The following is a 12479-nucleotide window of genomic DNA, read 5'->3' as shown; positions in this document are numbered from 1 at the left end:
TGTTTTGTATGCGCGGATTTTAATGCACTGACTGATTCTAACTTCATAGTAGTACGTGTAATTCGGTATGAAAATATTCCTTATTCTGTAAGGTTGTGACAACTAGGCTAGTACGTCACTGCTACAGGTAGAATCTTTTGAAATCCACAGAAGTTAAAATTTGCTTTATGCTACCCTTTGGTTAGAAATGTTAGCATGCACGCCCCATTAGAGGTAATACTCAACAGAATTCCTAACTCTGGGAGATGGCTGCTGGCCAAAATGCCTGCAGTCCTGTGGATTGTCTGCTGTGCCGTTTTATGGCTGATTAGAAGAAGAATGGCTGTGAAGCTTTTTGACTAGTAAATATACATTCAGCATCTTCTTCCCTTTACAGCATGCAGAAGTATTTTGCTCCTTTTTTAAGCAGGGCCAAGACATATATTTTGAATTCTGAAGTTTCATAGGAATCTTTGTAATTATCAAAGGTGACAAGAGAAGTGACAGTGGAACTTTAGTCTTTTAATTTTGCCGGTTTTACTTTAGGAGATTAAAAGTTTATTGAGCCTTGATAAAGACAAAGACAGAGTTAGAGGTGCTGTGAAGTCATTTTTGTTCTATTTCTCTTGGTCTTGACGGAGATGCAGTTTATCCGGTGACAGCTCACTAAATACTGCTCTGTACTGCTTACGCGGTTTACCCGTAAGAGGTTCAGGCCATTTGGTATATAATCTGGCAGCACGCTGCCATGCTTCTGTGACCTGAGGCAGTGATCCAAGAATAGCATATGAAAAACTTTTAAATATCCACATTGGACTTTTGTTTGTGGCATGTTTTAGTACATCTAAATGCCGTGGTAATGCATGTTCCCTGGTATGTATAATCAGGCTAATAAATCAGAATAATAATTCTGCTTTTCAGAAGAATTTGTCTTAAAATTTTGATGTTAGGACTTGCTGATGTTACCCACATTTTACTACTACCAATATGAGAGTTCTGTCTTGATTTCTGGTTATGTTCCTCAGTAATACGCAGAAATCAAAGTTTGTTTATGTCATTTTTATTGATTGTAAAGAATAAGTATGCAGGCAGGAGACCTACTGTAATTTCTCTATACATTATAAGTAATTTTGCAATGATTTTTGTGTGTGTCTGTGTGTGTTGTGTGTATACGTGACAATTTGCAGATACTTATATGAACGAATTGATGGACGAGTAAGAGGGAATCTGAGACAAGCTGCCATTGACCGGTTTAGCAAACCCGATTCGGATCGGTTTGTCTTCCTTCTCTGCACCAGAGCTGGTGGCTTGGGCATTAATCTGACAGCAGCAGATACATGTATAATTTTTGATTCTGACTGGAATCCTCAAAATGATCTGCAGGTAATTTTTTTTTTCTTTTTCTTTTTTTCCGAGAGAGAGTAATATTGAGGCCTAAGCAGGCAAGCAAACCTAGTCAATATAAATTTGGTCACTTCGAATATTGTCTCTGTTTTGAACATGCATAATTTTAACATGTTCAGGGTGTTGGGTTTTTTTGTTTTTTTTTTTTTTGTTTTTTTTTGAAGTGTATGTTTGTAAGTTTATTGATGGATACTTTCTAGGTAGAAATCGTCTAGGTTCTGTCTTTCTTCAGCTTTGTCTTTCAGATTGATTTCTCTTTAAATGCAACAGTTTATTGCAACCAAATGCAACTAAGTCAGTGAATTTATAAAAATCTTAAGATTTTGATGCCATCAGGAAGCATGAAACAACACTGGGGAGTCAGATTTTACATATATGGACTTGTACATTTAACAAAAATAGGGCTGTTCGATTAACAATTGCTTAATAAGGGAAGAATGTGGTCCCGTGTATGGATAGGAGTGACTTCAGAAACTGTCCCAAGTGAATAAGTGCAATTAAACTAGTAAAGCTTACTAGCTATGGATGTTATTTATTTTTACAGCAAAATATCTAGGTGTAAATATTTGAGAAAAGGTAATGAGGGGCAGAGAAGAGCTGGGATATAGATTAGTCATGTAAGCCTGAAGTAAATACAAAGCTATGTAATCAAAACCACTTTGTGTAAGAAATGCAGAGGGGAAAGCCTCGCCTTTGTTTTAGGAAATGTAGACTTTGTGATGTAGTTTAGTTAGGTGCTGGTACTGTGATAACTGACCAGAAAATCAGAAGGTCCAGTTCACACATAAAAGAGATTGGACAAAACAGACTGAAGAAAAAATTGAATTTCAGCCAAATCATCTGGTTCAGAGGTAATCACATCACAGCAAAAACCCTAAATAATGTACTTTTGTTTATAGTCTCATTCTGCTTTTTGTTTAGAAATAATTATACTGAATACAGTAGGTTCTTACCCTAGTTTACATGAACTTTATATTACCTGTATTTTTACTTTACGCAGGCTGTTTGCTCTTACTACCATTCTTGACCACCAAGACTCAACTGTAGTAAAAATCTAGAAAGCTAAAGAAAAAATGTTACCATGTAGGTTTATGTTAGAAAATGTTTATTGATGTATGCAAATAGATGAGAGTGATGTATAAATGAAGATATTTCTCATTACTTACTAAAACCAAAAATAAGAGATGGAGGTTGAAACTAATACAGTTTTATATGATATGTACATAATCTATAGAAAAGGAGTAACTTGTAGAATCAAACAATGAATTAATCAAAAATACGTACATAATCTATAGAAAAGGAGTAACTTGTAGAATCAAACAATGAATCAAATTTAGGAGTTAGACACTGAAGTAGAATCCGTTCTGAAGTCACGACTTCTTTAGCGTTTATATTTGGAGATCTGACAAATTGTGGCATAGTGTGTCTTTTTTATACAGTGTTTTTGTTAGAGAAATACCTTTCAGCAGCATTGAACACAGATCATCCCACCTGCGTTTTACCTATTACTCTGTTTTTACAGGAGTGTTTACGGTGTGAAAGATATCTGATAGCTTCCATTTAAGTAAATGTGAATTGACTTCCTTTCAAGTTTATGCTATTGTTTAAGAAGATTACACTACAGTAGAATGAATTTCTTAGAAAAGTCTTATCTTGTTCCTAGACAAAAGTCTAAATTTTCGTTTCTGTTCTCCCTTCTTTCAAAAGGCTCAAGCCCGTTGTCACAGGATTGGTCAGAACAAAGCAGTGAAGGTCTACAGATTGATAACTCGTAATTCGTATGAGAGAGAGATGTTTGACAGAGCAAGTCTGAAACTGGGGCTAGATAAGGCTGTCTTACAGAGTATGAGTGGAAGAGAAAACAGCGTTGGTGGTGTATGTAGATTTATTTCTTGAAATAGCTATCCTTTTGCTTTTATAATCATCTGAGAATAATTTATAGAAGCTACCTTTTTTTCTATTGCTTGCATCTCTGTTATGCTTTCTGATGTGGCTTAATGATACTTGGCATAAATATCAAAATATAGTCACATTTTCTGATAAGTTTTCTAATAAAATTTTCATCATTTCTTATCTTATAAGGTCCAAGGTAGATAATTTCAAAGGTAACACAGGGAGAAAAGTTTCTCTTTACTTATTATATCTTCCTGAGTTAATGTATTGTATTACTGTAATATAAGATCAGATGTATGTGTGGTATTAAAAGTTAAGTTTTTTAAACTTAGATTCATCACCATATTGATAATAGCCCTGACTAAGGAAAGGTACTTGCAAAAAATCAGCACAGTAACCATATACACCATTATTTCAATAGTCAACTAGACTTTTGTCTTAGTGTTTTTAATAACCTGTATTTTAGGTTTATAAATTAAAAGGTATAGTTAGATTGCAGAAAGGAAACAAGAAATAAAAAAAGGCTTTAGGGGATTTTTTCCTAGTGTTTTTTTAAAATCTATTTTATTTGCTCAGATACAACAACTCTCTAAGAAAGAAATAGAAGATTTGCTTCGAAGAGGAGCATATGGTGCCATTATGGATGAAGAAGATGAAGGTTCTAAATTCTGTGAGGAAGACATTGACCAAATTTTGCAGCGTCGTACTAAAACTATCACAATTGAATCAGAAGGAAGGGGCTCCACCTTTGCCAAGGTACAGAAGCAGGAAGTTGTTCTTTGACAGTGCAGAGTTTTAAATTTAGTTGAAAAATGTTACAAAGCTTACACTTTAAAAAGAAACAAAATGGTAGTTATGTCTATTAGGTGCATTTTTTGTGTTTCTGTGTTTAAAAACTTATATAGACATGTGCATATAGCAAAGTCTGTAATTTGCACAATCACATTGAGTAAATACCAGACCCAAGGGACATGCTTGAGCAAAATCGAGTGGTAGGTGTGTGCTGCTTTTGGAAAGGCTAGGATTCATGTGTTTGTGGTATAGTGGACTACAGTAACCAAGAATATTAAAACATTGGGGTTTTTATATGTCCATTGAGATATATTAAGCAAAGGGAAAAAATGTAAGTTAATAACTGGTTAATAAGATTTAAAATTGTCAGATTGAATCTAAAAATGCCAATATTTAGGATATGATTTGAGCCCTGCCCTCTTTTGGTAAGAATTGGGAGAGCAGAATAAGAATGCTTCTCAAATATAGGCGAAGAAATAAAGAAATTGTAAGAATAAAAGGTCTTCAGAGTAATTATTATGTGCAGAATAAAATTGGCTGAAACCTGTTTTTCGTTTGTGATGGGTAGGAGAAAAATAGTAATATTGTAGCATCCAAAAACCTATGCTGGGAATTTAGAAAAACACAGAACAAAAGGTAGATTTGAACTCCGTAATTTCCAAAGCAATAGAAATTATGGGAACAAATACAAATTATGAAAAACTTAAAACAACAACAACAAACCCACACACATGAAAAAACACCAAATTTCTCAAGCAGTTTAACTGAGACTGCAACGTGGGTCTTTCATTAATGCAGTTGTGACAATTTAAAGAATGGGTAAAGCAGAAGGAAAACTTTAAAGGATATAAATGAATATTTATAAGTGAGGCATATTGTTATTTAGGATCTTTTATGTCTTGCTGGTTTTTGTTAAGTAAAAAATAGGCTTCTTACGAAAAAATGGGAAGCATCATCATCTTTTTTTTTAACAGAAGAGCCAGAATTTTGTTTGTTTACTTACTTTTTTCCCAAAAGCAGTGTATCTTTTTTCTTTTTATTGCTTTTTGAAGTTAAGCTTATTCCATACTCCCAAACTTTAATTGCTGTAGTTTAAACACTCCCTTGAAATTTCACTCAAACGAGTACTTTTGCATGCAATGAAATCCCCAAATGCTGATAAGCCTCTTCAAAGGATTCCGTTTTCTTCCATTCGAGTAACATAGATTGAGACTTAGAGGTAGAAGAATCTTGCAGCTTCATGTTCTTCTCTCCTGATGGTGCAAAGAAGTTCATTAGATTTTTCTGGTATCTTATGAATCTGACTTTAAGAGGGAGGAGATCTTCTGAGTTACTTTGCACTGTAGGTAACTTCTGAAGGCTTAACTGTTTGGGTAATTTTGATGGGATAAAGCTATGCAGTCTTAGCAGTGCACATTCAAACTGTACTAACTTTCCATGTAAGATGTTGGTAAGATTTTTTTTTTTTTTTTTTTTTTTTTTAATACAGGCTAGTTTTGTTGCATCTGGAAACAGGACTGATATTTCATTAGATGATCCCAACTTCTGGCAGAAATGGGCCAAAAAAGCAGAAATAGATATTGAAGCCATCAGTGGTAGAGTAAGTCTCTCTCTTTTATAATGCATGTTCTTTTAAGTATGTGCTTATTATTGAATACTGGGAAAACAGTGAAGGATTTTTGGTGCTGCTTTGGTTAACATTTCAGCTAATCAGACTACATTTATTTTATTTTATTTATATTTTTTCATAGCCCCTTTTTACCGACAGAGACCATGGAGGAGTCTGTGCAAATAAATGAGATATTCAGTATTGATTATAACTGATATATTGGTATCATGTTGTGAAACTCAGTTTTTGTTGCTTAAATACCACAAAATATTACACTTGCTTTACATGCGTTTTCTGTGGTGTTCTCCAGAACATCTATTAATTAAATTGGAAAGAATATTTTTCTATCTAAACTAAAGCCACCTATTTAAGAAAAACTTACCAGCTATTTTTGATAAGTTTTGTTTGAAATTTTGCAGAACAGCCTGGTTATAGATACCCCAAGAATTAGGAAACAAACACGGCCATTCAGTGCTACAAAAGATGAGCTGGCTGAATTGTCTGAAGTGGAGAGTGAAGGTGACGATAAACCAAAACTCCGCAGGCCTTGTGACCGCTCCAATGGATATGGAAGAACAGAGTGCTTTCGGGTGGAAAAAAACTTACTGGTCTATGGGTATGGTATACATCCTACTTCGTTCTTGGAAGCTTACGAAACAGTGTTTTTCCAAGTGCTATATTTTGTTTATGGAATACATTTTAGCTATCCTGGCAAAGATGAATACAGATCCTGAGTGAGTGAGAGAGCGTGTGCATGTGTGTGCGTGTGTGTGTAAATAGCTTTGCTTTCATATTATATCCATTTGATGTGATCCTAAGCATTAAGATTTGTTAGTTATTGCAAAAGATGTAAGGCATAATAAAATACATAGCTACTGCTAATCACATGAATATAATTTAACTTTAGATGTCCTTGTTTATGTGGTAAGATTTACCTTGGTTGTCTCAGGCTATATGATACAGGTGCATGTATGATTGTGTTTATACACATTGCAGTATCTAGGTTGAAAAAAGCATGTATTGACAGCATTTATAGCCGTTCCACTTTGTTTTGTATTTGAAGGAGTTCCTTTAAATCCATTTAATGCTTTTATACTTCTGAATTCCCAACCTCTTTGTCTTTTAAGAGGAATATGTTTAAATGGACTGCGCATATGGTCAGTCAGCATACTGGGTTTTAGATTAAACTTGAAATGAACCTGGTATATATCTGTAGAATTTATTTAGCATATGAATTTATTGTACCTTATATAAATCTTTCTGAAAATTTCCAATTGAAGAAACATTAAGGAAAAGAGGAGAAAATCTTTCTTCAAAGGAGATTATGCACATTTAACACTGGCACTACAGTAGTCTCTATAAATTCATTACAGAAGAGAACGATGTTTTCAGTAAGTGCTGCAGGCAGGCTCAAAAATCCGCAAGTAAATAAGGCTCAGTAAGGGGCCTGGTGTTCATAATTGCAAAATGTTTTTCACTTCCATGAGGTTTGAATAGGAACTGAAAATCTGACCAGTTCATTTAAGCATAATTAAATCAAATATGTTGATTTGTGAATATAATCTTAGGCCTTCTTTCTCTCCCACCTTAAAAGATAAGTGTCTGTGTTGGTACATCAGAGTACCTGTCAGTATTGCGCTTTAAAAGCCTACAACACTCATCCATGTTTTTTAAACAGGCAACCCACAGAGTTTTGTTTGAAAGGTTGCTTTCACATTTCCACTCAGTAACTTAAATAGAAGGAAAAAAGTAGGAAAATTAAAATCATACAGAGAAGCTCCTTTTTGTAAAATAAATGTACAGGCTGCCTGAGTGTTTCGCCTTAAAGTGCTGATGTATGTTTCACTTTGGACCAGGTGGGGTCGATGGAGAGAGATTTTGTCGCATGGTCGCTTCAAGAGACAACTAAATGAACAGGATGTGGAGATAATTTGCCGAGCTCTATTAGCATATTGTCTTGTTCACTACAGAGGGGATGAGAAGATAAAAAGTTTTATATGGGATCTCATTACCCCAACAGAAGATGGGCAAACACGAGAGTTGCAGAATCACCTTGGTAAGTTCTTAAGTGTTTCTGCAGTTAAATAGCTTCACATGAGTATACTTGTGATACTGGGATGAAAGCAGCTGAAAAGTCTCTCTGAAGGTGTCCTACTTAAAATAAATGGAATTTATTCCAGATAGTTAATGGGGGAAACAGTGCCCTTTCTGCTTTGCTTTGTGTTTTGGTGGCTTACCCTAATGGATAGGTATACTCTAGGTAAGCTTTCTTTTGGTTCGGTCGGTAAGAACCTGTTCCATTTCACAGTACGTGACAACGCTCTCCTTTCTCTCCCCCTCTCCCGCTTTGTCCTTAGCTGGTGAAATATAGTCCAGAGGTGCTCTAAGAGACAGAGAAGAGAAAAATGATGTGAGGCTAGAATTTTTTCTGCACTGTAGGTCACAGTACTGATACAGAATATAGTAATTATAAGTATCACAGGGGATCTGTGTATACCTGTTGCTGTCACTGTATTTTATTTTAAATTATATAGGCTTATCAGCCCCTGTGCCTAGGGGAAGAAAAGGAAAGAAAGTGAAGACCCAAGCTAGTACTTTTGATATACACAAAGCAGAATGGCTTCGAAAATATAATCCAGAACATCTATTGCAAGATGAAGGCTATAAAAAGCACATAAAACACCATTGTAACAAGTAAGCAGTAGTTGAAATGTGAATGTTTTCCAATTTTTGTTGCAAGATTCTTTTTCCTTCTAATTCCTCATTGTCTTAAAAGACTTTGAAATACTTGTGTTACTCTGCAGAAAGAAATTTTCATGATGTGTGTTTGATTAGGACAAATGAGTTGCAATATTGGGAGGTGAAACAACTATCTCAGTTTTTAAATAATTCTCTGATCGTTTCTGATTTACAAATTGTGTGTGTGCGCGCGTGTGCCTACCTAGAGAGACATCTTCCTAGCATATTTTGAGAGCCTCACAGCACCCAAAGGACTAAAGAGTTTACTAAGTTTGCTTAGATAATGCTTAGAGTTTATACTTGGCTTGCAAGGAGAACACTTAGCAAAGAAACTGAAAGCATCAAAGTCACTCCTCTGAGTCTTCTGTGTTTTCCCTGGCAGGGTTTCGAGGCTTCTGAGGAGCTGAGCTTCCTTGCTTGCTTGTTGAAATTCACTCATAGGCATGAATAAGCTTGTTTTAGATTAAATCGGTTTTTAAATCAGTTTTCTGTAGCAGAACTTGTCATACTGTGCCTGAACATTTCGTACAACTGCAGTAGCTGGACTCAAGATAAAGCTTAGAGAAGCCACTGATGTCACATGCTAAATTGCAGAGGGAGGAGGAATGAAAAGATGGTGTGGAGGATGTTCTTTTCTCAGCCTGCTACAGTCTAAGAGAATCTTCCAAACTGGAAAAGGAAAATGGCAGTTCCTTAATAACAGGATTTTATGAAGAAAATGAGGAGCATTCTGCTGGCCCCAATCTCTATCTAGGATCTGAAAGGACTTTTACAAAGAAATGATTTGTAGAAGTGGTTGCAATAAAAAAGTCATTTAAACGCCTCCTGGATTGGAGGTTATCTTCTCTTATAAGTGAAGACAGCGATGTTCTAGGAAAACAATGGAAAGCTTTGTAATGTCACAAAAACTAATGACAGCTTTTAGAATACTAATATCTGTTTTGTTTTGTTTTGTTTTTTTAGGGTCTTGCTTCGAGTAAGAATGCTGTATTATTTAAAACAAGAAGTCATTGGTAATGAATTCCAAAAGGTGTTTGATGGAATTGATGCCAGGTGAACTATACAGAGGTTTTTTGCTTGTTTATTTTAAACGTAAACTATCAAATGAAAATTCAGAATTTTTTCTAGACATAAATAAGAATTATAACAACCAAATATTTATACCCTTAAACTGTGAGAAAATGCTTCTGTTTGCTCTTTGTTACTAAGCAGTTTGTATTTACTGTACATGAGGAAGTTTTGATTGCTGTTTATTAGTCTAGGTATGCATTATAAAATTATTAAAACTAAGTGAGTAAAAGATAAATTATTATAGTTTATATGCTAATCAGCAGGTATTCCCTGGTATTCCCATTTACTTTTGGTTAAGTGCTTCATCTTCCATTGATTTTTATTTTTTTATTATTTTTTAATGGCAGCATTTCCATTTTGAAAGTTCTTGCTACAGTAACTTGTGTTGGATAGAAAGTTTAAGTTGGTTCAGAAAGCTGTTATAAAAGTTAATGGAAGAACATTCCATCTAATACTATTAAACACAAAAGCAAATAATCTGTGGCTTACAAAACTACTTAAGCACAGAAGTTGGCAAAGTTTAAGCGTACAAAGACAAAAATGGACCTCTCCTTCTGCACATTATTGACCTTCGTGCTGTTGGTGACTCTCCTTAGTGAAATTGATGTTTGGATCCCTGAGCCAGATCACTCGGAAGTTCCTGCTGAGTGGTGGGATGCAGACGCAGATAAATCCCTTCTAATTGGAGTTTTTAAACATGGTGAGTAATACAGATGGCTGTTTATACACTTCCCCACCACTCAATATAAACCCATTACTCTCCTGCGTTTTTTTCAATACCCTCTTTGGAGAGTTGAATTTGTACCTTTTTTTTCCCTCTGTTTTAGGTTATGAAAAGTACAACACTATCAGAGCAGATCCAGCACTGTGCTTCTTGGAAAGGGTTGGCAAACCAGATGAAAAAGCAGTTGCTGCTGAACAGAGAGCAAACGATTATATGGATGGGTAGGAGTACTTCAAACTAGTCATGAATGTTTTGAGGCCTTAAAATAAACTAGACTGAATTTATATGCTGTACTTTATTTTCCTCTTTCCTTCCTAAGTGTTTTTATACTAGTTTGATGGCATTAATGTGAACACTACTACTTTGAATTTACTCCTATAGAGTGGAAAGCAGAATTAGGAACAGCATAACAAAACCAGTGAAGTGTGGGATTTCACAGTTAGGGAAAATATGCAGCAACTTGTTGTCACAATGGTTGTACCTTGTGGTGTTGTAAGGATTGTACCTTGTGGTGGGTCAGAAATGCTACTTAGATGCTGAAGTGCAAAAGCCTCCGGAGGCTTGAGTAGTGCAGACCTATTTTAACTTGCTTTCAGATCCGTCAGCTTGATACTAGCCTTGTGTAGCTAACCAGTGACCCCAGTAGTTCAATTTGAGTATCACTGATAACTGCTGCAAGGCAGAACTGCCTTTGCGTGTCAGCGAGAAGGCTGGCAACTGTCTCATAAAGGACCTTCTTGAATGAGATTGCGACTTTAAAGAGAGGAGAGGGCAAAAGGACAGGATTAAAGCCAAAACTGCTATAAAATATTTTCTGTCTTTCAAATAAAAAATTAACCAGAGTAAATCTAACTAAATTTAAATGTTCTCTGTAATTGAAAAAAAAGTAAGGATTTCTTACAATATTATTGAAATGGCTTGTTATGTCTTGAAATTTTAACAGGGATGTAGAAGATCCAGAATATAAACCAGCCCCAGCAATGTTTAAAGATGACATAGAGGTATAGCGCGCATCTGTTTTTATCTTCTTTTAACACACTTGGAATGCAACATTTTGCATGTTTATTTTTTTGAGCAAATTATTCTGCAAATCTTTATAGTGAGGGGGAGGGAAAAAGGAACAAATTGGTGTATAATTCTGTTCTATGCGTTATTTAACCATTTGTCCAAAATATAAAATACATTACTGTTGTTCTTTGTCATAATCTTAAATTGTCTGCAAGATGTGCATTTTAACTAAATCTCTGGAGGGGCTACGTTTTTTTTATTTTGTTTCAATTTTGTTTTTCTACAGGATGATGTTTCATCCCCAGGTGATCTGGTAATAGCAGATGGAGGTATATACATAAAACTTTAAATCTCAGCCTTAGCTTGAATTTTTTAATTCCCCTGACTCTTAGCTAAATCATATTTAGATTGTTTTGTTGTTAGTGTGCAACCATAGGCACCAGCAATAATTTGTTTGTGTAACTTTGTTTTAATATAGATGGACAAATGATGGAGGGAGACAAAATTTATTGGCCCACTCAGTCCGCCTTAACAACGCGTCTTCGCCGCCTAATAACAGCTTATCAACGAACAAGTAAAAACAGGCAGACTCAGCAGATCCAGCCAGCGTTCCCAATACAGACTAGTATGATGCAGCCTCCATATGAAGAAGCTGCTCTAAATCCGAAGATGGCTGCTAAGATTGAAAGACAGCAAAGGTATGTGCAGAGCACAAATATTCATTTTTTTTAATACATAATTATAACAAAAAGCCAACGGGGTTTTATATTCTTTATTTTATATATTCTTGATGAGGTAATAACTTCAAGTTGCATTACATGGTGAAGGAAATTACTGTTTCCAATTTTTCTTTCTTGCTGATCAAGATGGACAAGAAGAGAAGAAGCTGACTTTTACAGAGTTGTGTCCACATTTGGAGTGGTGTTTGATCCTGAAAGGGGCCGATTCGATTGGACCAAATTTAGAGCAATGGCTAGGTTACATAAGAAAACTGATGAGAGCTTAGAGAAGTACCTGTATGCATTTATGTCAATGTGCAGGAGAGTCTGTCGTCTTCCCTCAAAAGAAGGTGAGTGTATATATTTTAGAGCTTTATCTTTAACTTCTGATATGAATACGTACCTTGAAATTTCTTTCATGTGTTCCAAAATAAAAGTGGGAGAGAAGAAAATAAGGATAGATCTGAAGTGAAATATAAATTGGAAGTTCGTAACAGGGAGAGAGATTAACTGGTCAAAACCATCTACTTCTAGAATTGAT

At 35.2% G+C, this 12479-nt stretch overlaps 1 protein-coding gene across 11 annotated transcripts in view; it reads left to right on the top strand.

The window, feature by feature from the left end:
• Nucleotides 1-12479, top strand: part of CHD9 (chromodomain helicase DNA binding protein 9) — a 105416-nt gene that overhangs the window by 74348 nt on the left and 18589 nt on the right. For all 11 annotated transcript variants that reach the window (XM_064519540.1, XM_064519537.1, XM_064519541.1 and 8 more), the window contains 14 exons: nucleotides 1167-1362; nucleotides 3091-3258; nucleotides 3853-4032; nucleotides 5558-5668; nucleotides 6097-6293; nucleotides 7534-7733; nucleotides 8212-8371; nucleotides 9380-9469; nucleotides 10084-10187; nucleotides 10315-10432; nucleotides 11155-11212; nucleotides 11506-11548; nucleotides 11698-11917; nucleotides 12086-12288. In XM_064519540.1, the coding sequence (XP_064375610.1) occupies nucleotides 1167-1362; nucleotides 3091-3258; nucleotides 3853-4032; nucleotides 5558-5668; nucleotides 6097-6293; nucleotides 7534-7733; nucleotides 8212-8371; nucleotides 9380-9469; nucleotides 10084-10187; nucleotides 10315-10432; nucleotides 11155-11212; nucleotides 11506-11548; nucleotides 11698-11917; nucleotides 12086-12288 (2048 nt within the window). The remainder of the gene's footprint in view (nucleotides 1-1166; nucleotides 1363-3090; nucleotides 3259-3852; nucleotides 4033-5557; nucleotides 5669-6096; nucleotides 6294-7533; nucleotides 7734-8211; nucleotides 8372-9379; nucleotides 9470-10083; nucleotides 10188-10314; nucleotides 10433-11154; nucleotides 11213-11505; nucleotides 11549-11697; nucleotides 11918-12085; nucleotides 12289-12479) is intronic.

Source organism: Dromaius novaehollandiae, chromosome 13, assembly GCF_036370855.1.
Source record: "Dromaius novaehollandiae isolate bDroNov1 chromosome 13, bDroNov1.hap1, whole genome shotgun sequence".
Lineage (NCBI taxonomy): Eukaryota > Metazoa > Chordata > Aves > Casuariiformes > Dromaiidae > Dromaius > Dromaius novaehollandiae.
This window is presented reverse-complemented; position numbering and strand designations above follow the sequence as displayed.